General features: G+C 52.3%; 2 protein-coding genes across 5 annotated transcripts in view; one reads left to right on the forward strand and one right to left on the reverse strand.

Moving 5' to 3' along the window:
• Nucleotides 1-1,709: 1,709 nt before the first annotated feature.
• Nucleotides 1,710-12,690, forward strand: UBXN6 (UBX domain protein 6). Of its 2 annotated transcripts, XM_053579601.1 has the most exons (11): nt 1,710-1,898; nt 4,914-5,077; nt 5,470-5,534; nt 6,498-6,626; nt 9,608-9,705; nt 10,365-10,440; nt 10,944-11,028; nt 11,115-11,334; nt 11,409-11,539; nt 11,631-11,779; nt 12,199-12,690. In XM_053579601.1, exons 1-11 carry the CDS (start codon nt 1,816-1,818, stop codon nt 12,325-12,327), a joined length of 1,329 nt encoding a protein of 442 aa, XP_053435576.1. In that variant the 5' UTR covers nt 1,710-1,815; the 3' UTR covers nt 12,328-12,690. The 2 variants fall into 2 exon arrangements, with proteins under 2 accessions (XP_053435576.1, XP_053435585.1); XM_053579610.1 differs by lacking the exon at nt 6,498-6,626.
• A 2,353-nt stretch (nt 12,691-15,043) lies between these two features.
• Nucleotides 15,044-23,793, reverse strand: part of CHAF1A (chromatin assembly factor 1 subunit A) — a 36,161-nt gene continuing 27,411 nt past the window's right edge. For 2 of the 3 annotated variants that reach the window (XM_053579626.1, XM_053579621.1), the window contains exons 11-15: nt 23,619-23,711; nt 22,411-22,666; nt 21,730-22,202; nt 16,337-16,439; nt 15,044-15,529 (exon numbers count right to left, since the gene is read on the reverse strand). In XM_053579626.1, coding sequence (XP_053435601.1) covers nt 15,429-15,529; nt 16,337-16,439; nt 21,730-22,202; nt 22,411-22,666; nt 23,619-23,711 — 1,026 coding nt within the window. In that variant the 3' untranslated portion in view covers nt 15,044-15,428. The remainder of the gene's footprint in view (nt 15,530-16,336; nt 16,440-21,729; nt 22,203-22,410; nt 22,667-23,618; nt 23,712-23,793) is intronic. The other variant, XM_053579633.1, reaches the window with a different exon arrangement.

Raw genomic sequence — 23,793 nt, forward strand, 5'->3', positions numbered from 1 at the left:
TCATTCATAAATATATCAGAATGCATGTCTGAGAAAAATGTGGTTTTGAGACAGTGTTTCACTCCATCACCCAGGCTTGATCATAAGCTCACTGCATCCTGAAACTCCTGGCTTTAAGCAATCCTGCCTTAGCCACCCAAAGCACTGAGCCATCACACCCAGCCAAGAAAATGTATTTCTAAATGTAACCACCATACCATTATCACCCCTAACAAAATTAACAATAGCTCCTTTATATCATCTAATGCCCAGATATGTTCCGATTTCACTGGTGGCCGGAGAAATATCCTTTTACTCTTCCTGACCCCTTTATTATTTATTATTATTTTTTTATTTTGGAGACAGAGTCTCACTATGTCACCCTTGGTAGAGTGCTATGGCTTCACAGCTCACAGCAACCTCAAATTCTTGGGCTTAAGCGATTCTCTTGCCTCAGCTTCCCAAATAGCTGGGACTACAGGTGCCTGCCACAACGCCCGGCTATTTTGTTGTTGTTGTTGCAGTTGTCATTGTTGTTTAGCAGGCCTGGGCCTTGTTCAAACTTGCCTGCCTCCGTGTATGTGGCTGGCGCTCTAACCACTGAACTACGAGTGCTGAGCCTGACCCCTTTATTTGATGTTACAAACTGTCTCCAACCTGCTTTCCATTATATCACCATCTTCCCTAATGCCAATTTTATTTTTTTATGGTATTGTCCATTTTCCCTGCTGACTTTTCTCCAAAAATTAATGAGCTCTGTGAGGTCAGGGAATTTTGTCTTCACTTGCTGGTACAGAGCAGACTCTCCAGAAATATTAAAGGAATAAATCAATAAAAACATCTGCTATTTACTGAGAACATTATAATTGCATCATCATCCCCACAATCTCTTCCGAGGCAGGCGTTGTTCTTATCCCCATTTCATACAAAGGAAACTGAAAATCCGGAAGCTTAAAGTTTGGGCTGCACAATATTCTTCCTTATATCTCTTGATCACTCCCACGATAATCTTCAGTCATCTTAATTTCAACTCCTTGGAATCTGGGCCCTCCTCAGTTCTTCCTCTTCCTCACCATTCCTGTTTCCTCTCTCTTCTCCTTAACCCAGCTACCATGGGACTTTTTCATTTCCTAGAGAAAGCCCATGCTGTTTCATTTTGCAGCTCGTTTTTTGAGCTTCGTTTTAGATGTCACGTTGGGTATCTTAACACCTGAACAGCCAATGTAAGTCGCCATTAACTGGTTTCTCTGTCTTGTTCCTCAAAGTGGGTCCCTAGGCACCAGCACCGTGCATCTTCTTCAATATATTTTACATGGGGTGCGGGAGGTGGGGGGGCAACAGCGACCCTGACAGAGCTGGATCGTGGGGGTCTTGAATGCCACCACATTGACTTGGGGACTTTAACGCTTAAGCGCTTGAGAGCCAGGGAAGGTTCTTGAGCAGGGGAAGTGAACCAGCACTTTCTCCATGAGGTCCGTTGGCCTGTCCCTTCCTCTCCGGTCACTCCTTGGGGAAAGCCTGGTCATCCCTTAGGAAAGCACCAGAAAGCTGCAAGCACAGACTCCCCCCTGCAAGCGCTTCTGTCGCCCTGGCAACGGCGTCCGGAAGAACCACAGAGACACAGCCCCAGAGAGCAGAGCGGACGCCCGGGATCAGCGAGGCGCAGAGCGCTAGAGAGGCACCCCGGCCCTATTGTCACGTGAGTGGCCGCGCGAAGGCGGGACTTCCGGCGTCCTGGTTATTTCCCCCCCCGGTTGTTGTCCCCTGGCGGCACCTCCCCGACCGGGCCGCGCGCCCCCTCCCCCGCGGCCCTCCGCGGCCGGGCCCGCCGCCACCATGAAGAAATTCTTCCAGGAGATCAAAGCCGATATCAAGTTCAAGAGCGCGGGACCCGGTCAAAAGCTCACAGAGTCCGCGGGGTTCGTGACGAGCGCTTGAGGCCCTAGGGGAATGCGGACAGCCATGAGAGGGGCGGGGAGTCCGGCGGCCAGAGTCTAGGGAAGGGGGAGACTTCGGGGGGCGGAGCAGGAGGAGGCGGAGGTGGGATCCAGGAGGAGGGGAGCGAGACTGGGAGGTGGTTAGGAGAGGTAGGGGGAAGGAAGGGGGGTTGTCAGCCTGGGTGAGGAGAGACCTCCGGGGGCGGGGCAGGAGGAGGGTCGGAGTGGGTGGGTGAGGGGCATCCGAGGGCTAGCCTGCCAGAAGTTGAGCGTCCATAGGACCTTGGGGCCCAAAGGATGGTGCGGGGGGGTTAGATTCGTAGTTAGGCGTAGGGTCCCTGGGAATGGGGATTCTAGAGTACGTGGGAAGACGGGATGAGAGACCAGGAAGCCTGGAAAGCTGGGTAGGAAGGCAGTAGTTGGGAAGGCTGTCTGTGACTTGGGAGGTCTGGGTGAATTGGGAGCGCTGGGAGGGGCTGGGGAAGGCATAGGAGGATCGTGGACGTGTGGGACTTCTGACAGGTTGGGTGATGGGCGAGGGAGGGGAAGAGGATGCACAGCCTGATTGGCTTCCTTATTGTCTGAGGAGGACTTGGGAGAAGACAAAGGCTCAGGGATGCATGAGCCTGGAGGGTGGATGGAGGGCCAGGGAAGAGGTGGAGCTGGTAGGCTGAGAGAAGGGAGTCTGAGGGGCCATTGGCAGCTGAAGGGAGCTGTGCAGGAGGTGGTGAGGATGGAGAGGGGAAGGATGTCAGCCTGGGCAGGTGATCCTGAAGAGGTTGGGGGCAGATAGGGGATGGGAGAAGAGGCAATGGGAGGGATGAGGGAGGTGGACACAGTGAAAGGCTGGGATGAATGAGGAAGGGAAGGGCTGGGCAAGCCAGAGTCTCTTCACTGATTCAACAAATAGCAGGTCGCTGGAGCTCCTGAGACTGGGTGTGACAGGAAGCACAGGGGGGCATGTAGGTGAGGCTGGGTCTAGAACAGTGGTTCTCAACCTTCCTAATGCCGCAAACCTTTAATACAGTCCAAAGGGGTCGTGACCCACAGGTTGAGAACCGCTGGGCTAGGAGGAGAGCAGAGGGCTCAGGTGAGACTAGAGACTGAGGGTATGTGGGAAGTGTGTCTGAAATACTGTTTTGAGCTATGGCAGTGGACAAGACAAAACCTGCCATACTAGAGCTCTTTTATTGGGGACTGATGGACAGATAAACCAATGATGAGCCATCAGATGGGCTCGGGGCCACGAAGAAGAGTGAGCAGGATTAGGATAGGGAGCCATGGACAGAACCACAAGGTGGTCTGGGAAGGTGTCTCGAGAAGGTGACATCTGAGCTGGCCATGGATTAGGGGAGACTCAGCCATGTGAAAATCAGGCCCAGCCCTTCCCAAGCCCCCTGTCCTTACCTCCAAGCAAAACATTTTGGGCAGATGGCATGGGTAGTGCCAAGGCTCTACATGGGGACTAGCCTGGGCATGGGAGCCCTAAGTTAGACAGAGGAGGGGAATGGGCCAGGCCAGGGAGGCCTTGGGATGTTGCAGTGAATGAGAGGGCCTCCTGCAGAGCTGATGCCTGCTGGCTAAGATTTCAGAAGGGTCTTCCTGCTGCCCAGGGGAGGGAAGTCCATGAAGGTCTAGGTCAGCGGTTCTCAACCTGTGGGTCGTGACCCCTTTGTAACAATGAAAATGCATCTCAGCATTAGGAAGGTTGACAACCGGGCGGCGCCTGTGGCTTAAAGGAGTAGGGCGCTAGCCCCATGTGCCAGAGGTGGTGGGTTCAAACCCAGCCCCAGCCAAAAAAAAAAAAAAAAAGGTTGAGAACCACTGGTCTAGGTGAAGTGTCATGGGAAATGCTGTTTTCATGGAAAGATCTAGACATAAGTTGGGGCTAGGGTGGGTATATGTGAGTCATTTCTTCTTCAGCTTGAGGTTTTCAGCTGTGAGGAAGACTAGAGAGAGGTAGGGATGGGCAAGAAACAGGTCCCAGCAGGGAATGCTGCCTGTGTATCTGAGCAGACTCAAGGAAGTGAGGGCCCTGAACTGAGAGCCTGGACTCCTAGAAGCTTCCATGGTCCTAGAGCTACTGGGGTCAGGTGGGGGAGGGCTGCAATTAGAAGGAAGGCAAGATGGAGTAAATTGGGAGCAAGGTGTTCTCTGTGAAGGCATACATCTCTAGCTCACTATGTGCTAAGTAGATTATGGAACCATCTGCCTCATGGGGGGTCATTCCAGCAGAGGAAAGAGGAGATTAAAGAACATAACCCAGGGCCTAGTGTGCTGTGAAGCACCCAGAGTTGTATTGGTTCTGTTGTTGGCTGGCCCTAGAGTCCTGACACAAGGACAGGGTGATGTGGGACATATCCCCTGAACTTCTGTGAACCTCTTATTTTGCAAAAAGAGGATATTGAAATCTTCCTGAGGGCCTTTTCTTTTTTTGTGTGTGTGTGTGTGTGTGTGTGTGTGTGTTTTGGCAGGGGATGGGTTTGAATCCGCCACCTCCGGCATATGGGACCGGTGCCCTACTCCTTGAGCCACAGGCGCCTCCCCTGAGGGCCTTTTCATAGGGGTGATCCAGCTATGTCACACAAAAAGTGCTTAAGAGATGAAGCTCAGACGTTAGTGTCCAGGCTGTTAGGGGAGAGAGTGAGAGGAGGATGGGACGTTCCTTAGGTGTCAACCCTGAAGCTGCTAGGCTGGCTTCACAGTGGGAGGTAGGCTACCACACCACTTTACTGATGAAATGCTAAGATTCAGCTGGGGCTGGACTCGCCCAAAGGGGTAGAGCTCAAAGCAGAACAAGTATTTCCTGCCTCTAGGGGTTCTTCTGTCTATAACAGAACCTTCTGGTGGCTATGCGTGGCCCCTGGGAAAAGGTATCCTGGCTGATGATGTCTAATTGGCCGGGTCTCAGGAGCTAGGGTGGAGCAGATTTTCTGTTCGACCCCCCATTTATTGGCTGTACTGAGAGGACACCCATGTTCCTGTGTCTCTTGGAAGGGAGAAGGCCCCTAGAGAGAAACCCAACCAACCAACCCTCAGGCAGACCCGCCAGGGACCCACTGATGAGGCACAGATGGCAGCTGCTGCTGCCCTGGCCCGGCTGGAGCAGAAGCAGCCCAGGGCACGGGGCCCCACATCACAGGACTCCATCCGGAACCAAGGTGAGTGCAGCCATTCCTTGCCAAGGTGGGGGGCTGTTTGTGAGTATCCAGACCTGTGTTCAGCTCTGGATGGAAAAGATTACATGACTGATGACAGGTGGGGGGAGGATGTTTAAAGTCACCACTGGAGCATGCCCACTGAGGGGAGTAGGGTGAAGGGGAGCAGTGGCCTCATATAGTCCAGGGGGCGCATGGCTTCGAGGGGCTTGTGCCAGGAAGGGAGGTAGGAACTGAGACTGGAGGATTTGTGGGTGGTCAGGAGAAGGCTTTAGGGAACCGTTGGGCAGAGGAGTAGATGCAGGCTTAGCTTGACCCACATGAGGGCAGGGGCCCCCGTACCATCGATCCATCCCTACCTCTCTCTCCACTTCTTCCTTCTTCCTTTCTTCCAGTGCAAAAGGAACTTCGAGCTGAAGCCACTGTCAGTGGGAACCCGGAGGTTCTAGGAACCAATGTGGTGAAAAGCATGGCTGGCTATAGTACCACATCTTAGGGATGGCTAGGGTCGGGGGCAGCTTGGACCTTGTGATGGGGCCAGTAGGGGAGGGGAAGACAAGAAGACATGTCACCTGGGTGCTTGGGGCTCCAGGGTTGTTGACAGTCCTACATTCATGCAATTGTCATCTGGGATCTTCCCAACTCAGCACCTAACACCTAGTTTGGGCCCTAAGGGTTGGACTGACCCACATTAGCACAGTGGTTAATTCCCTGTGAATGCTGCCTTAATTCCATATTGGGGGTGGATACTGTCATAGTTCCCACTTTTCAGGAGAGCGTTCTGAGGTTTGGGTTCAGAGGGGTGATGCTACCTGTCTTCTATTCTTCAGAACCAGTAAGGGTAGGAGGGAACCACAGTCTGTGACCCCAAAGCCCATGTCCTTCAACTGCTCTCTCCTGCCTGCTGTGGGAGTTGGGGTATAGTCAGGGAGGACGTCTTGGAGGAGGCGGGCCTCAAGAGCTTAGCCAGAAGAGTATTCAAAGCAGCTTAAGGATTCACTTAATTTTAGTGTGAAGAGACCCTAGAAATGACCTAGAAACTGAGGCTCAGAGAGTGGTCAGGGCATGTTGAGGATACCATGCCTCCTGACTCCCAGAAGTCCTTTCTCTCTAGGATGAGTAAGTGCCCAGGCTGCATTTGAGTGCTTAGTCTGTGTCAGGAGCCCAAATGCTACCTGCTTTCTGTTCCTTACCTTGTTTAATTCTGAGCTGGCCCTGTAGGGACATTTTACATACCAGGAAACAGGCTTAGAGAGGTCCTGTCACTTAGCCAAGGTGTTTCCCACAGTAAACAAAGTGGAAAGTCCAGCATCAGGGCTACAATGTCTGGCTATAAGGGCCACACACTCAGGGCTATGGCACTTGGGTGGCTCCAAGGTGGCCTCTGTCCACAGTCTAGACTCAAACACTTCTGCCACCTCAGGTACCTGAGTCCAAAGAGGAAGGCTCAACCCAGCTGGCAGTGCCTGGCGTGTATTTCACCTGTCCGCTTACTGGGGCCACCCTGAGGAAGGACCAGCGTGATGCCCGCATCAGAGAGGCCATTCTCTCAGTGAGTGGCAACCCATGTTCCCTCATCTCATCCTCTACTACAGAGCTTCCAGTGCCTGAGCCACCTCCAGCACCCATGGGTGGCATCCATTCTTGCAACCACTTTTTCAGTATCTATGTTTTTATTTCTGTTCTAATCCTTCTAAAGAGGTGAGACATGTGGTATAGAATTCAAAAGGTATGGCTTGATGCCTGTGGCTCAAGTGGCTAAGGCACCAGCCACATGAACCTGAGTTCCATGGCATCACAGCTCACAGCAACTTCAAACTCCTGGGCTCAAGCCATTCTCTTTTTTTTTTTTTTTTTTTTTTTTTGTAGAGACAGAGTCTCACTTTATGGCCCTCGGTAGAGTGCCGTGGCCTCACACAGCTCACAGCAACCTCCAACTCCTGGGCTTAAGCGATTCTCTTGCCTCAGCCTCCCGAGTAGCTGGGACTACAGGCGCCCGCCACAATGCCCAGCTATTTTTTGGTTGCAGTTTGGCCGGGGCCGGGTTTGAACCCGCCACCCTCGGTATATGGGGCCGGCGCCCTACTCACTGAGCCACAGGCGCCACCCCAAGCCATTCTCTTGCCTCAGCCTCTGAACTAGCTGGGACTATAGGCGCTGGCCACAATCCCAGCTATTTTTAGAGACAGGGGCCTTGGCACTTGCCCAGGCTGGTCTTGAACCTATGAGTTCAGGCAGTCCACCCACCTTGGCCTCTCAGAGTGCTAGGATTACAGGCGTGAGCTACCATGCCAGCATTTCCCTTATTTGGGGTTAGGTTGGTCATGTTCTCTTTTTTTTTTTTTTTTCCTGAGACAGATCTCACTATGTTGCCCTCGATAGAGTGCTGTGGCATCAGCTCACAGCACCCTCAAACTCTTGCGCTTAAGCGATTTTCTTGGTTCAGCCTCCCGAATAGTTGGGACTACAGGAACCCGCCATAATGCCCAGCTATTTTTTTTTGTTATAGTTGTCGTTGTTTGGTAGGTCCTAACTGTGTTTGAACCTGCCAGCCCTGGTATATGTAGCCAGCGCTCTAGCCACTAAGCTACAGGGTCCGAGCTCCACAGGAAATTTTGATCTCTGTGTGATTAAATGTGTGGATCTTACTTTATGGCTTCTGGGTGTTTGGTCATAATTTGAAAGACTTTTCTCACTTCCATGCTAAAATAACTGTGTAGTTTTTCTAGTACTTTGTTTTGCTTGCTTGTTGTGTTTTAATGTTTAAACCTTTGATACAAGGCAGAGCCAGGTGGCTTATGACTGTAATCCTAGCACTCGGGGAGGATGAGGTGGGAGGATCTCTTGAGCTCAGGAGTTTGAGACAAGTCTTTACTAAAAATAGAAAAATTAGCCAGGCATTGTGACAGGAGCTTGTAGTCCTAGCTACTCAGGAGGCTAAGGCGGGAGGATCACTTGAGCCCAGGAGTTTGAGGTTGCTGTGAGGTCAGCTGATGCCACAGCATTCTAGGCCAGGTGACAGAGTAAGACTGTCTCCAACAAACATAAAAACTAGGGCTTTGAATAAGTAGAATTTATTCCTGTGTAAAGTATGAGGTGTGGAGCCAATGTTATTTTTTTCCAGATAACTGGTCAATTTTTTCTCAATGCCATGTATTGAGAACACCTGTCTTTTGCTCTCGGGTATGAAATCCCACCTTTATCCCACAGTAGATTTCTGTATGTATTTGGCTCCTTTCTGGATGCTCTATTCCTTTGTCCCTCGTATGTTCACATATAGTGATACTGGCTTTGTTTGGGAGCAGTGGCCCTTGCCTGGGGCATGTGTGCTCCAGGCACTCTGGGGGATCTGCCCATCTAGCTGCCATCATGCCTCCCCCTGCAGACCTGCTTTCTCTGCCCTGCAGTGTTCATACTCCCCCTCCCTATCTCATCCTGGCAACTAAACTGGAGGCCTGGCCTGGGTTCCAATTTGCAGTTGGCAGGAGAGTGGCTCATTTTAAGTCAGTGGTTCCTGTGACACAGATGTGTCTACTGAGTGTTCCCCACTGTGCAGTTGAGGAGTATCTGGGGTGGGGTGGAGGCCATGGGCTGCCTAGACAGGTAGTCCGTGTCCTGACACATAACCCCAGGTGGCACTGCTATCCCCTGACCCAGCTGTCTTCCTGGGCTACAGAGGGACCGGGAGGTGTAGCCATGTGCACTGGTTACACAGAAGAGTATGAACATATTTGTTGGCCCAATCTTGTCCCCTCTTTTAGGTGACCTGTGCTTAGCCTCTCTCTGCTGGGATGCTGTTTGCAATCCCCAGGGCTGACTCTGGGAAACCCCTAGATCTACAGCTGTGACTCCTTACCTCCTCTTGAAGCAGGTGGGACCCGAAGGAAGAGGGCCGGGCAGGGCTATCCATAGTCCAGCTGTTTTCCCACCCCCACTGTACATAAGGCATCAAGGGTCACAGACCTCATTTGTGTTCTCTGCACCTAGCATCCTTGAGACCCTGGAAGGAGAACATGTAGCCTCTCATCTTAAACCTAGGAGTCTCTCTAGAGCAGCGGTTCTCAACCTGTGGGTCGTGACCCACAGAAACTGTATTAAAGGGTCGCAGCATTAGGAAGGCTGAGTGCTCTAGAGTGTGCCTCATGGGGCTGTGAGATATCAGGTGGGAAGGTGTCCACAGTGGCTGGTAGGTTCAGTGAATAGTAATGGCCTCAATGGCTCTCAGTACCATTGAAGCCAAGGTGCAAAGCAGAGGCCTATTGCATGAACGTGGTCTTCAGAAAGTGAGAGGGCAGACTTTTCTGTGTTGGCTACAGTAGGACTAAGGCAGGACTAGGGCCATCCAAGTGGTGTCTGGCCTTTTCTTAGTGTGGTGAACACATACAGTTTAGTTGGCTTCAACTAAACGGTACTTCTCTGCTAGAAGAAGGTTGCTCCTACTCTTCACAGTCCAGTCACCTGGCAGTGAGAGGGCCACATGGCCAGCAGTCCCCTGTTCATAACTTCCCACATGCATCCCCTCTCCCTCCTTAGCACTTTGCCACTGACCCAGTGGCTGCCTCCATCATGAAGATCCACACATTCAACAAAGATCGAGATAGGGTGAAGCTGGGCGTGGACACCATTGCCAAGTGAGTGGGCAGAGCCCCTCCCCTGCTGAAGCTATCACTCCCACCCCGCTTCATCGTGACCTGCTGAGGTGGCCTGGGAGGAGCATGGGCTGGGGATGAGGTCAGCATTGCCCTGGGCCCCACCCCCACCCCAAACCCCTATAGTGAGCCCTTGGGTAAGGGACTAGGCCTCCTACTCTGTGAAATGAAGAAGTTTATGGAATCAGGGTTCCCATCCCTGGCTGCTCTTGGGCATTCCCCATGTCTGATTGAGCAGGGTAGGGTGGGGGGGGGCCTCTGGGATGATAGCTCTGTAGGACCCTGGGCTCTGGTGGTCTGTGATTCTGGCTCTGTTCCCAACCCTGTAGTTAATAGGTACCCTTGAGGGCAGGCAGGGCTGAGGAAAGCTGGGCACAGTGACAATCCCTTTTATGGGCAGTGGGGGGCCTCAGGGTTTTTGTCTCAGCCCAAGCTGTCAGCACAGGGTGGGCTCTATTGTATCTGCAGTGTGACTCCTGTTCCCAAGGTGCCGCCTGCCCTGAGCCCTGGGACATGGGCCGTTTCTTCCCTGCCCATGTGACCACAGGCCAAGTGATGCTGTCCCTTGGGGCTGGGAGGCAGAGAGGGCCAGGCAGGCTGCCCATGAAGGCTTGTGCCCATTCACCCCTCTGCCCCGCAAGGTACTTAGACAACATCCACCTGCATCCTGAGGAGGAGAAGTACCAGAAGATCAAGCTACAGAACAAGGTGTTCCAGGTGGGTGCTGCCTCGTGCAGGCTGTTAACTGGCATGGCTACCATGACTGGGTCTGCACTGTACACAACCCTAGCTGGTGGGAGGCCCTGGCCTGCAGACAGTGGGTGTGGCCTACTCAGGGCAGATGCTCACTGTGAGAGGGGCACAGCAAAGGCTTTGTGCACCAGAGTCACCCCAGGTCCACAGATTATCTGCCCACTCCTCCCCTATTAAACTCTTCATTTGGAATCATTTGGGAATATCTGCATGTGGAAATTTCCACACAGAAGCAGTCATGTATTTTCTCTGGCCGCTCTGGTCCTACTGTCCTTCTCCCACAGTCCTGGCCCCTCAGCCTTGCTCTCTGAGCCTGGTTGTGAGCCCCTGGGTGCCATACCCTCTCTGTAGCCCCCAGGAGAATGGGTTTGTATCTTACTCAGAAGCAGCCCCCAGGCAGGTCCATGTTAGAGTGGAGGCACTGGGGTGGGGAAGAGACCTCATTACCTCCAGCTCTTCCCCCCCAGGAGCGCATTAACTGCCTGGAAGGGGCCCATGAGTTTTTTGAGGCCATCGGGTTCCAGAAGGTGATGCTGCCAGTTCCTGATAAGGGTAAGAAAAGACAGGCCTGGCCAAGGGGTGCTGGGAGGGCCTGGCTGGGGTCCTACTAGCATGAGTGACCTCTGTGTGGTCTGCAGAGGGCCCTGAGGAGTTCTATGTGCTGAGTGAGGCAGTGCTGGCCCAGCCTCAGAGCCTAGAGAAGCACCGAGAGCAGCTGCTGGCCGCAGAGCCTGTGCGGGCCACACTGAACCGCCAGCGCCGCGTCTTCCGGCCATCACCCCTGGCCTCACAGTTTGACCTGTCTGCAGACTTCTTCAACCTCACAACGGAGGAGATCAAGCGGGAGCAGAGGCTCAGGTGGGCAAGGCACCTGCAGGTGGGGGTGGACAGTAGCACTGGGGCCAGCAACCTGAGCCTTCTGTGGTGCCCAGGTCGGATGCTGTGGAGCGGCTGAGTGTGCTGCGTACCAAGGCCATGCGGGAGAAGGAGGAGCAGCGGGAGCTGCGCAAGTACACCTACGCACTGCTGCGAGTGCGCCTCCCTGATGGCTGCCTGCTGCAGGGTAGGCACCGGACTTGGCACCCCCAGGCCTAACAGCTAGGAAGGGTGGCTGGTTGGGCCCCTGGCCCGGATTTGACTATCCCACTCCCCAGGGACCTTCTATGCCCGTGAGCGGATGGCAGCAGTCTACGGATTTGTCAGGGAGGCCTTGCAGAGTGACTGGCTGCCTTTTGAGCTGCTGGCCTCAGGAGGGCAGAAGTTGTCGGAGGATGAGAACCTGGCCTTGAACGAGTGCGGGCTGGTGCGTAAGGCATCTGCAGCAGTTTCTTCCCCTGGACACCCTGTGGGTCCTCTTTGGGTTGGTACAGGCTCTTCAGCAGGGTCTATACTCAGGAGCAGGGAGCCTGGGCAAGACCTTGGGGTTTGAAGCCTTCCTTTCCACTTAACTGGCAGTGTGGTTACAAGCAATTTTGTGATTCTGTGCCTCAGTTTCCCTCCAATAACATGGTAGGGGAGTGTTAGCTGGTATGCTTGGTCCCCAGAACCCTCTAGGGGGCAGAACCAAGCAGAGCCAGGCTGGAGTGCATGCCAGGGATCATGGGGACAGAGCAGGAGGGTCCCTAGTCTAGTTCATCCTCAGGAACAGCTGACTGCCCAGCTGTGTCTTCCTCCTGTGCTGTGGTGCAGAGATGAGGTGATGACCTGCTGGCATCTCCATAGGTGCCCTCGGCTCTCTTGACTTTCTCATGGGATGCGGCCGTGTTGGAGGATGTCAAGGCTGCGGGGGCCCAGCCAGACTCATCCATCCTGAAGTCCGAGCTGTTGTCAGCCATCGAGAAGCTCTCATAAAATAAAAGCAGGGTTGGCCTCAGCGACATGGTCTGTCTTGTGCTCACCCTGTCCCCATACCCATTGAACCTCCAGCTACTTCTGGAAACACATGCCCTGCTCCAGGGACAGAGGAGGGGTGCTGGCTGGCTGGGGAACTCTGATGGCAGGGGAAGGTGTGGAGATGCCCAAGTACCCTAAAGCAGGGACAGGGACAGCACCAAAGCTGAGTCCTCCACCCACTGCTCAGTGGTTGCTCAGACCTCAGGGTGTCTCCCTTAGCAGGTCTGCAGCATGGCCTGGTTCCGAGTGCCGTAGATGCTGTGGGGAATACTGGTAACACTGCTCAATTATGAAACCAAATAAATACGATGTTTGACTATGGCTTCTTGGTGTTTTATTCAGATTGTGTGGCCAAGGGCAGGGGAAGCAGTTGCTAGCTGAGTGGCACATGGAGAATAGGGCCTGGCCACCCAGCCCCCCAGGGCACCCACTCTTTCTTTTTTTTTTTTGGTTTTTGGCTGGGGCTAGGTTTGAACCCGCCACCTCCGGCATATGGGACCGGCGCCCTACTCCCTGAGCCACAGGCGCTGCCCGGCACCCACTCTTTCTTGGGAAGGACTTCTAGGGAATACAGCAGGGACTGGAGCCCATGGCGGTTCTGGAAGGCGAGTGATCTCACAGGGTTAGCTTTGCTATAACCACAGAACGGTATTCCCCAAAGATGACTGTGTCCTGGTTCTGGAATTGCAGCTGTTACTTCCTGTGGCAAAAGGGACTTCGCAGATATGTTAAAGGATCTTCAGATGGGAAGATCATCCTGAATGACCCAGACGGGTCAGTGTCTTCACAAGAGGAGGCAGGAGGGTCAGAGGCAGAAACTGGAAGATAATGCACTGCTGGCTCTAAAGGGGAAGTTAGGGGCCTGGGCAGCCTCTAGATATCAAAAAAGGTGGGAGACAGGTTCTTCCCTGGAGCCCTGAGGGAAGACCTGCTCTGCTACACCCTGACTTTAGTCCAGTGAAGCCTATGTCAGACTCCTGATCTCCACAGCTATCAGATGACAACCATGTTGCTTTAAGCTACCGAATTGGTTACAGGACCTGCAAGCTCATAGGGACATGAGCCCTGGTTCCTACAGCTTACTGGTAGCCAAGGGATCTGCACCCAAGTGGTACCTGGGCCTGGGTTCCTGCCTGTTTACCTCAGATGGCCCCTGCCCTCATCCCACGCTGACCCCATGGTTGGTCTTCCTGAGGGCACCTGGGTCCCCTCCCTCCTGGACCATTCCTGGATAGAGGCCTATTGTCACTGGTCCTCTGGCCACTGTCAACTAAGTGATGGAGACTTAAAGCTTTGAGGCTGTAAATGTGACTTTTTTGAGACAGGATCTTGCTGTCACCCAGGCCTGAGTGCAATGCTGTCATCATGGCTCACTGCAGCCTCTAATTCCTGGGATCCTGAGTAGCTGAGACCACAGCTGTGTGCCAACAGGTCCCCTAGTAGTGATTTAATTTAAAAGTATTCTGTTGGGCTGGGTAAGGTGGCTCATGCTTGTAATGCTAGTACTCTGGGAGGCCAAGGTGGGTGGATTGACTGAGCTCAGGAGTTGGAGACCAGCCTGAGTAAAAGCAAGACTCCATCTTAAAAAAAAAAATAGTCGGGTGTTTGGCAGGTACCTGTAGTCCCAGCTACTTGGGAGGCTGAGGCAAGACGATTGCTTGTGCTCAAGAGTTTGAGGTTGTTATGAGCTATGACGACATGGCACTCTACCAAGGGCGACAAAGTAAAACTATCCCCCCAAAAAGTATTCTCCTCTTATGGGTGGCACCTGTGGCTCAACGGAGTAGGGCACCGGCCCCATATGCCAGAGGTGGTGGGTTCAAACCAAGCCCCAGCCAAAAACTGCAAAAAAAAAAAAAAAGTATTCTCCTCTTAGAATTCAGCCAAGAGATTCCAGGATGCCTTTTTGTCCCTCTTAGGCCACTGGCAGCTGCTGTTTCCCTGTCTGACACCCCTAACCCCATAAGCTGCTTGGGGCAAGAGGCAGTCTTGTTTGCTGCCCTATCTTTGGACCCAGCACTACCTTGGCCAGTAGTAGCTGCTCAGCTGAAAACAGCCCCTCTGGTCTCTCCCATGGCCCCTGTGTGCCTCCAGTTGTTACCAGGACCTAACTCTGAGTTGTCAAGTATCCATTAAAATTAGTCTAAGGGATTGCACAGGGGTGTGGTCTCTGCTTTGGACATGTCTATAACCTGCCTCCCAGCAGGAGGGCCTGGCCAGTAGGAATAGATGAGTCTACTGTCTGGGCTCAGGTCTGGTACCCTGCAACTGAGGTGTTTGCCAATCCCACCCACATGGGACCAGGGAGGAGGGAGGCCATGAAGGAAATCAGTCAGGAGCAGGACCTGATGGGGTAGCCCTGGGCTTGCTGTGCCCAGCCCATGTTGAGCTACTGTACACACTCACAGCCAGTTCCCTGCCCTGTGGCAGTGGGGACAGAAACCTTGACCTGAGGGTGGGGAGGATGCCACCTCTTCGGATCCAGCACAGGTGACCCAGGAGGACTTCAGGAATATACCTTTCTCATCCATCTGGGGGCAAGGTGAGCTGACTGGTGCTGAGGATGGCATTTCTACAGGGCACATATGGGCTGGATTGCAGCCAAACCCACACAGCCACTCAAAAAGGTGGTATTTTTTTAAGGAGGTAAGAGAGACAAGAGACCAGATCAGGGCTAGAGAATAAGTTTATACACTTCCACACAGAGTCCAGGTGCCCACGTCACACAGCTCTGGAGTTTCAATTCATTTACAAGCATTTGATCCCAGTGCCTGCTCTGCACCTACAGGGCATGAGTAGGCTCCCCATACAGATCATTACATCTCAATAATGCTTTATTAAAGGGCAGATTAATACGCAGTTTTTGGTGACATTTTTACAAATATCAAAAAGAACTAATCAAGCATCCGCTATAAAACTTTCCAAACCTTCAGGAGGTCTGTGAAGCAGGACAAAGTGCTCTTTACACAGGAGTTGGGCGTCTGTTCAAGTGTTTGGTTCCATCCAAGAACACCCCAACCACTCTACACACACATGCCAACCGACCTGGAGGGGTGACCTCAGGATGTGGTGATTGGGCTCGAGGACAGGGGGCTCTTGCTGGTGTCCATTCCCAATGCAACCCCAGTTCTGGAAGTGGTTCCGCATGGGGCCTGGACCTCTGGGGGCAAAAGAGGAGGGGTCTCAGACTGGTTGTGTCTATCTGACTCTCAGACAAGGAGACGTCCCCCTCGCCCCCAGTCAGAAGAGGGAGAGGAGTCTCAGGCTACTATTCCCCCCTGCTGGAGAGCTCTGCCAGACCCTGTCCCTGCTGCCCCTCACTCAAAGCATGGGTGAACTCAGTGCCCTTCCACCCTGCATGCCTGCTACAGGGCCTGTGCACATCCCTCAATGAGGACTTCCCAGACTACTCTAAGACCCCTACCCTGTACCCTCCTGGCACTGTGGCCAGAGCAGTCATGTGCCAGACTGTTGTCCTCATGTCCATGAACCAGAGTCTTCCTTGGTTGCCACTGGAGTGAGAGCCTCAGCACCCCTGCCACTCTCTCAATACGGTTTTAATCTTTTGTTGTTACACCTGTGCACTTTCTGGTGTTACTTCTCAGTAAGCCTGACCCTCCAGGGAAGGAGGCTCCCAAGCAAAGTCAAAGAAACAGGCAACACCAGGCCAAGAGGCTTTCAGAGCTCACATTGCCAAGGAGCACAGAATGGGGTTTCTGGAGCCAGAGGCAGCTGCCCTCCTTTTCCCTGGAGAAGCTTGTTCAGAAGCTGTGACTGCCAGCCCTCCTTTGGTTTTCTAAAGGTACCTTTTCAGTCAAAGACAGATCCTACAGGGCCAGGGCTGGAAGCTCTGCCAGCCTCCCTCCCCTCCAGGCTTCAGCTCAACCAAGTCATTCACAGAGTGAGGGGTAGGCATTCTTCCCTTCCTTGTGAGTCCAAATGCCCAGGTGGGTGGAGCCCTCCTTACCCCCAGCGTCCAGGACATCCATGAGCACACAATCACCATCGCCCTCCTCCTCCTCTTCCTCCTCTGTGTCTGCCTGGAAGCCGTCCATGTCCTCAGCACCAACCTGGGCAGACAAGGTGCATAGCTGTTGGCAGGGCAGGTGATTGCCTTGCTGGCACCCTGGGGGAAGCCCCACTCATGCTCCCCAGATACTTAGGTGGCAACAAATTGCCCTGATCTGAGAGGTTTGTTTGGTACTTTCCGTATGTTTAGAGACACAGGCACTTAACCATTGTGTGCAGTTGTCCACACCATTCAGGACAGTAATCTGCTGTACATGGGTGTTGGCCAGGAGCAAATGCCCATAGCACATGGCCTGGTGCTCAGTGGGCTCTAATGTCTAGGTTTATCTAAGCATACTCTGTGATGCTCTCACACAATTGGCAAAACTGTCTGATGATGAATTTCTTTGAACATTGTTGTTTTTTTTTTTTTACAGTTTCTGGCAGGGGCTGGGTTTGAACTCACCACCTATGGTATATGGGGCTGGCGCCCTACTCTTTGAGCCATAGGCACTGCCCTCTCTGAACATTGTTAAGCAATGCATGTCTATAACTTGTGAATTACGTTTTTTTTGAGACAGAATCTCACTATGTCACCCTGGGTAGAGTGCTACCTACCTCAAACTCTTGGGCTTAAGTGATTCTCTTGCCTCAGCCTGCCAAGTAGCTGGGACTACAGGCACCCACCACAATGCCAGGCTATTTTTTTGTTGCAGTTGTCGGTATTGTTTAGCTGGCCCAAGCTGGGTTTATTGAACCCACCACCCGTGTGTGGCTGGCACCGTAACCACTGCTATGAACACTGAGCCACTTGTGAATTACTTTTGACTCAAAAAGAAATTCTGGATTTCTGGTTTGGTTGGAAAGAGAAATTGATATAAAGCACCCATTCTTCTCTGACTTTATTGCTTTAAATATATGACTGAGAATCAGCCAGTTGGTACTTTCACCTCTGTGCATTTCCCCACCTCTGCCTTGACGCTGAACTGTCTTTTCATTGGAGTTTGGCTTAGACTACCCTGTTTCCCCGAAAATAAGAATCCTCCGAAAATAAGACCTACTTACAGGAAAGATAAGACTTCCCCTGAAAATAAGACCTAGTGCATCTTTGGGAGCACACCTTAAAATAAGACACTGTCTTATTTTCAGGGAAACAGGGTGGCTCCACCAGCAAGACCACCACTGGGGGTTGGACACGGTGGCTCACAGGTTCAAGACCAGCCTGAGCCAGAGCAAGACCCTGTCTCTAAAAAATAGGTGAGTGTTGTGGTGGGTGCCTATAGTCCTAGCTACTTGTGAAGCTAAGGCAAGAGAATAGCTTGAGCCCAAGAGATCGAGATTGCTGTGAACTGTGACTGTCACAGCACTCCACCGAGAGCGAAAAAATGAGACTCTGTCTCAAACAACAACAACAACAAAAAAAACCCACCTGCATTGTCTGGGACAAATGCAGACGGGGGCTGGAAGGATGGGGTGGGGTGGAGAAGGCCTTCCGCAAGGTTCTGAATTTCTGGTGAGATATCTTTAACAGTTTTCATTTGCTTTTATCACAGAAAAATGTACAAAGTGGTGCAGGACTGATTTCAAACATGAGCCTCCACAAGTGTGCTCACACTTTGTGTGAGCAAGTAAAACAATACCAGAAGAAAGAAACACACTTATTTCAACAGGGAGGCTATTTCTCAAAACTTTTGGAATTCTTTGCCAAAAATCCCCATTTGTCTAGAAAAGCCACCTGGTTTCCTGGCCCAGCATTTAAGAGCATAGTGTCTGGCCAGGCAGACTGGGTCCAAGTTTGCAGCACTGCCAATTCCTGAGGTGGGTACTCCACTCCTGGGCTGCCCACTCCTGCAGCTGAAAGGCTTATTACAGTGAGGATGTTGAGGGCTACTTCAAAGAACTGTAAGACCCCCTTCAAAACTCTTCCCATGACAATCACTGGGACCTGGGGGTGTGTACCTGGGATTGCTGAGGAAGAAGAATGAACCCTTTCCTTTAGAATTGCCCACACCACTGGGCCATTTCTGTACACAGGAAATGCAAGTTTTTGACACACTAGGTTTGCTTTGGATCCAAAACTTCCTAGAGCAATTGCCATCCTTCACGCTGTAGACATAAGACAGGCCTTAAAATGTGATGTCAAGTCCCACTGTGCCTAAAGCTGTGGGCAGCTTGTTCTAACCGGAAAGCTGTCACCTCGCAGCCACCACTGCATGTGGTAAATGTAGACACAGAAGAGTCAAGGCTCCAGAAAACAATAGTTAGGAAAACATTTAGCAACCACGGGGATGGAAGATGGTTCTTCCCATGTCTCTTTGATATCACAATGTGTTTCAGTGGAGAGGGCAAATATACCTGCCACATTTGAAATTTTTGAATAAAACAGGCCTCAAGGAGTTGAGGTATCCTAGGGCTACACAGACTTTTGGTGGCAGAGCTGGAGCCCAAACTTGGGCCTTTTGGTCCCACTAGGTTAGGAGGCCTTATGAATACTGATTCTGAGCTCTAAATGAAAAGATTATAAGGCTCTCAAAAATAAAACAGCTTGACCTAATCAAAAATATGCACACACTTTACCCCACTCACAGCTTAACAACGGCTATCCTTCCCTGAGGGTATGGAATCGTTGGTCAGCAGCTGTACCAGACACCAGGGGAAGGTCCCACCCAGCCTCTCCTGTGTCCCTCAACCCAATATCTGTAGCTCAGGTCCTCCTTGCTACATGTCCAGAGATGTTCTCTTACCTCAATTCCTTGTAAGACAGAACGAAGAGTTCTCTATGGAGGGAGGGGGCCAAGCTCTCATTTCCCAGGCTCTCTGGCAGCTGGAAGTAGCTATGGGGGCTATAATAAGCAGCCTCTCCAGGGAAGGCCCTGGCAGCCCCCATTCTGCAACTACAAAGAGGTTGGCAGGAGCCAGATGCCCCATGTTTCCTTCTCCAAAGGGGCTCTGGGCCCCTTTGCATCAGATTCTCTGAAGTGAGCCTTCACGAAAGGTGACTTTAGGACCCCTCCCACCTCTACCTCCCCTGGGGAGGGTGTCATGCTCAGGACACTGAGCTTTCTACTCTGCTCTCTTGAGGACAGGCTCATAGGGGCAGCAGTTAAGCACAGAGCAAGTCTTGCGCCTTGACTTACGCCTGTCTGGCCCTCAAGTCCTCCTGTGCTCATGGCAGGGAGCAGAGGCTGTGGTCTACATACACTAACAGGTGAAGTTGGGCTTTCCTGGACACCCACATCTCTGACACGACTTAGTCTAACTGGGAGTGTTATTTCTTTCCTGGGGATTGGGTACCTTGAAGCATCCTACCACCCATGAAATGCAGTAACTGATAAATGGTATTTGGCATTACTGTTGCTGTGGACAGAACACAGGTTATATACATTCACAAGGATGGCCATGACAGACAAGGGTGGCAGGGTAATGCTCAGGGACCCAGCTGTGTTCCAAACATGGGAGGACCAGGGGCTGAGGTGCTGTATCCCATGCTGTCGAGAGGGGGTTGCCCTGACAGACAAGGTGGGAGGAGGCTGGGGATACCATCTAGGGCAGACAAGGACAGCATGACAGAACACCCCAGAAGCACAGGGGTTCCCCAGAGGAGGATGGCTGACCAGGTCAGTGGCCTGTGAGCACTGCTCAGATAGCGCCACCAACTAAGGGCTCTTCCAGCCTCAGTCATTGTCCATCTGGGGCACTCCCCTCCCCTGTGCTCATCTCAGCCACTGCAGCCACGCATGGGCCCCTCTGAGACTGTTTGGGTAACAGCAACAATGATGACACCATCCTGTTGCTCAAACAGGGGCTTGAACAGACATCATCATTCGGGGAGAGTGTTGGCTTGGAGCCCTTGCCACCAATACTGTGGGCACTTACCGGGCTGAGCCACATCCATAGGCAGCTGAACATACTCATAAGCCATGCAGAGATGGGGGCTCAGATGAGCAGCAAAACAGTTGCACCACCACCCCGCAATGTCCTGCTGGTCCCCTTCACAGGCGACAGCTTAGGGAGGTCTGCAGCATGTCAAAGGCCACATGTGTCTGGTGGCAGCAGGGAACTAGCTAGATATCATCTCAGGAACAATTTCTCCCATCTCTCTGCCCTGCACTGTTATTGTCAGAACAGTGGCCATGAGCTAGGGGTTTGGGGATGTCCACTGTGTACTGCCTGTCTTCCTCCTCTGCCACCACCTCACCTTCAGGCATGAAGCTCCCTGAGATGCACCCACCTCTGGGGAGGGCTATGGGATTAAGGCAGGGATGCTGACTCTTATGCTGCCTTCAACCTGTCCTCTAAAACCAAGTTTCTAAAAAACTGTGACTCTACCAGACGCCAGCCTCAGATGAAGGCCCAACACTCATGGGGCAATGTATGAAGAGAAACTTAGGTACATTCATAGTTCAGGGAGGACAGAAAGTATACAGTGAACATTAACAAAGCCCATCTGTGGCCAGGGGTGGGCTCCAGGGACCCCTGCTTTCTGAGCACAAAGGTTTCCTTTCCTGTGAACAGGCAGCCTCCTGTATCGCATCCCACAGCTCCATGTACTGGCTCCTCCAGGCACATATAAGTTTGTAATCGCACAGCAAACCACCCAAGGGGCTCCTGTCTGTGTCTCAGCCAGATGGCATTGTGAACATCCCCGTGCCTACAAGATGTGGCAGTGCCTGGTGCAGAAGCAGTGCAAAACAACTATGCTCAATGAACGCAGAGATAAAGAACGAAAGCGCAAAAATAAAGCGAACACATGGAATATTATTCAGTGCGAAAAAGAAATGAGCTATCAAACCACAAGCAGATACAGAAGAGTTGTCAATGCACATCACGTATTGCTAAGTGAAAGAAGCTACATGTGGTAGCGGCTATAAGATATTCTGAAAAAGGCAAAACTATGAAGAGAGGAAGAGATGAGTAGTTGCCAGAGGAATGAACAAATGGCCCACAAGGGATCTTAAGACAGAGAAACGTCTCTGTACAATCCTATCATGGCAAACACATGCCATTCTCTGTGTGCCCAAATCACAGACCACTGAAGAGCAAGAATGAACCTTAATGTATACTGTGGAGCATCCATGATGCCACATTGGGAAGACAGGGATGGGGTGGGGATACAAAACAATCTCTGTACCTTCTGCTCAATTTTCCTATGAACTGCTCTTAAAAGTAGTTTCTTAAAAAATATAAGGCCCTGGATGGCGCCTATGGCTCAAAGGAGTAGGGCACCGGCCCCATATGCCGGAGGTGGTGGGTTCAAACCCAGCCCTGGCCAAAAACTGACCCCCCCCCAATATATATAAAGCCCTCACAGAAGTACCCCCCAGCCCCAGCAGGCCCTGGCTACCCCATCACCTGGCCATCATGCCGGCGCTTCTTCATGAACTGTGTGATGCACATGCTTCCTGCAGACTTCCTCTTCAGTGAGATGGGAATCCCCTGGCTGGGCCCTGTGGTGGAGATGCCACCACTGTCCTCTCTGGGCTCTCTGGGGGCTGGGGGAACCATAGTGACATAGCTCCACTGGCACGGCACAGGCAGGTGCTCCTGGTCGAAGCTCCTCAGCACCTGTGGGTGGACGTACCAGCACATCCTGAAGTCTGGCCGCTTCTCATACACTGAGTTCTCGGAGATGATACGCTTTAGCAGGGCCTTGGAGGGGATGGCAGTGTCCACAGTAGGGGTCTGTGGGCAGGAAGAGGTGGGGCTTGGGGGACTGCTGGCTCCCCCAGTGAGCAGTCCCCGGCGGCAGTGCTCCTGGAACTCCCGGATGATGGCCTTGCTCCCATTCACGTTGCCATGCAGCAGTGGCAGCAGCTGGGCCAGGACTGGTGGGAGGGGGACATGAGCATGAGACGCAGAGACACATGTCCAGACAGGGCTGATGGGGGGAGGAATGCACATACCTCACCCTCACTGAGGGCCAACGGGGGAAGGAGGGCAGTACCTACACACTTGCTTCAAAAGTGACAGGCAGCAAATTCCCACAGCTAATTCCCTGCCATGTTTCTCTCTAAGACATAACCCCTCACTTACTCTGCTGGTCCCTCTTCTCCTTCTTGGAGGCCATGGGGGTCTGCTCCTCTTCAGCAGGCACTGGCTCCAGGAGGCAGGCCGTGAACTGCTGTAGCACCTTCAGGTCAGCACCCACACAGTCCCCATCTGCAGCCCACACACAGCCGATCTTCACTGGTTGGAGCACACGGAACCGCTTCCCCTTGGCCAAGAATTCATCCCACTCCTGGGCCTTCAGCTTCTGTCGAACTTTGTGGTTCTCCCGGTCAGTACACTCCTGGGAGGTCAGGATGCAGAAGGTTCTCTCTGGGATCTCAGCCCTTCCACCATGGGGGGCTCTCCCAGGTCCCAGTACCCAGAGGACAAGATGGGGATGCAAAGTTACTCAAAGAAGCAGCGTGGAGGTGACCACCAGGTTGTTTCCCCCACGGCCCCATGGACATGAGGATGTAGGCAGAGAGCATTTCTCCATTTAACAATGACTCACACTCGACTTCTTTGGCCAGTCAGTTATTTTAAAGACCATCTTTCTTAGTGTGAGTCTGAATTTCCTGGTCAATGTGGGATCACAGAGCTGCTCCCATAGCCTGAGACCACCCCCTGAGACAGATATTTCTGAGGGTGCAATGAGACCCCCATGGGCTTCCCTGGTTAGAGACATATAAGAAGTATATGTCCTTCAAGCTCAAGCCCACTAGACCTTTACTCAATTTCCACCTCCAAATGCTGTACCCTGACAGGACTTCAGAGCCCTAAATATGGATTCCTCAGAAGTTCCAGTGTTACAGAATTCAGAAAGTGGTGGTAGGCAGGCCCCCCTGCAGAGACATGGGGAGTCTTCTGGAGAGACAGGGAAGTTCTACACTGCATATTGGGTAGTGGTTGAACAAATTCACACAATTGTTGAAAGTCACAAAACAGAATACTTAAGGTGTGTGTGTGATGGTGCAGGTTAATTGTACTTCAGCTAAAAAGGTTTCCATCCTTCTAATTCACAGACCACAGCTGCTCTCTTATACTAGGGTTTCTGTTCCTATAGCTCCCCTCATTTAGAATTTCCCCTCATCTCCAAGATCCATCCCTTCCCAGACAAAACGAAGTAAAGGTTCAGCCAAGTCTGCAAACCAACCCATGAGAATCCCCTCTGTGGCTGGAATGAGGAGTGGAGCACATGCTGAGATGCCCCAGGCAGGTAGGGAACCGCTGTCACTGCTCCTTTCCTCCCTCACCTCCATCACACCTTCATCCTCAGACAGGTACCCATGAGGCACAAAAAACCCATCATCCTCATCTTCATCATCACCCACTTCATCATCATCATCCTCAAAAAGAGAAAAAGGTTAAGTTCATCATATGGGAAAACAGAGTATGAGCCTATGAAAATATAAACCAGGATTTGGTACA

Source organism: Nycticebus coucang, chromosome 2, assembly GCF_027406575.1.
Source record: "Nycticebus coucang isolate mNycCou1 chromosome 2, mNycCou1.pri, whole genome shotgun sequence".
Taxonomy (NCBI): domain Eukaryota; kingdom Metazoa; phylum Chordata; class Mammalia; order Primates; family Lorisidae; genus Nycticebus; species Nycticebus coucang.

Bases quoted from the DNA above. Each gene is read 5' to 3' on its own strand.
- UBXN6 (XM_053579601.1), top strand. From the start codon at position 1,816: ATGAAGAAATTCTTCCAGGAGATCAAAGCCGATATCAAGTTCAAGAGC. The intron at 11,029-11,114 runs GTAAGAAAAGAC...TGTGGTCTGCAG, and splicing joins GCTGCCAGTTCCTGATAAGG to AGGGCCCTGAGGAGTTCTAT. The intron at 11,780-12,198 runs GTGCGTAAGGCA...GCATCTCCATAG, and splicing joins CCTTGAACGAGTGCGGGCTG to GTGCCCTCGGCTCTCTTGAC.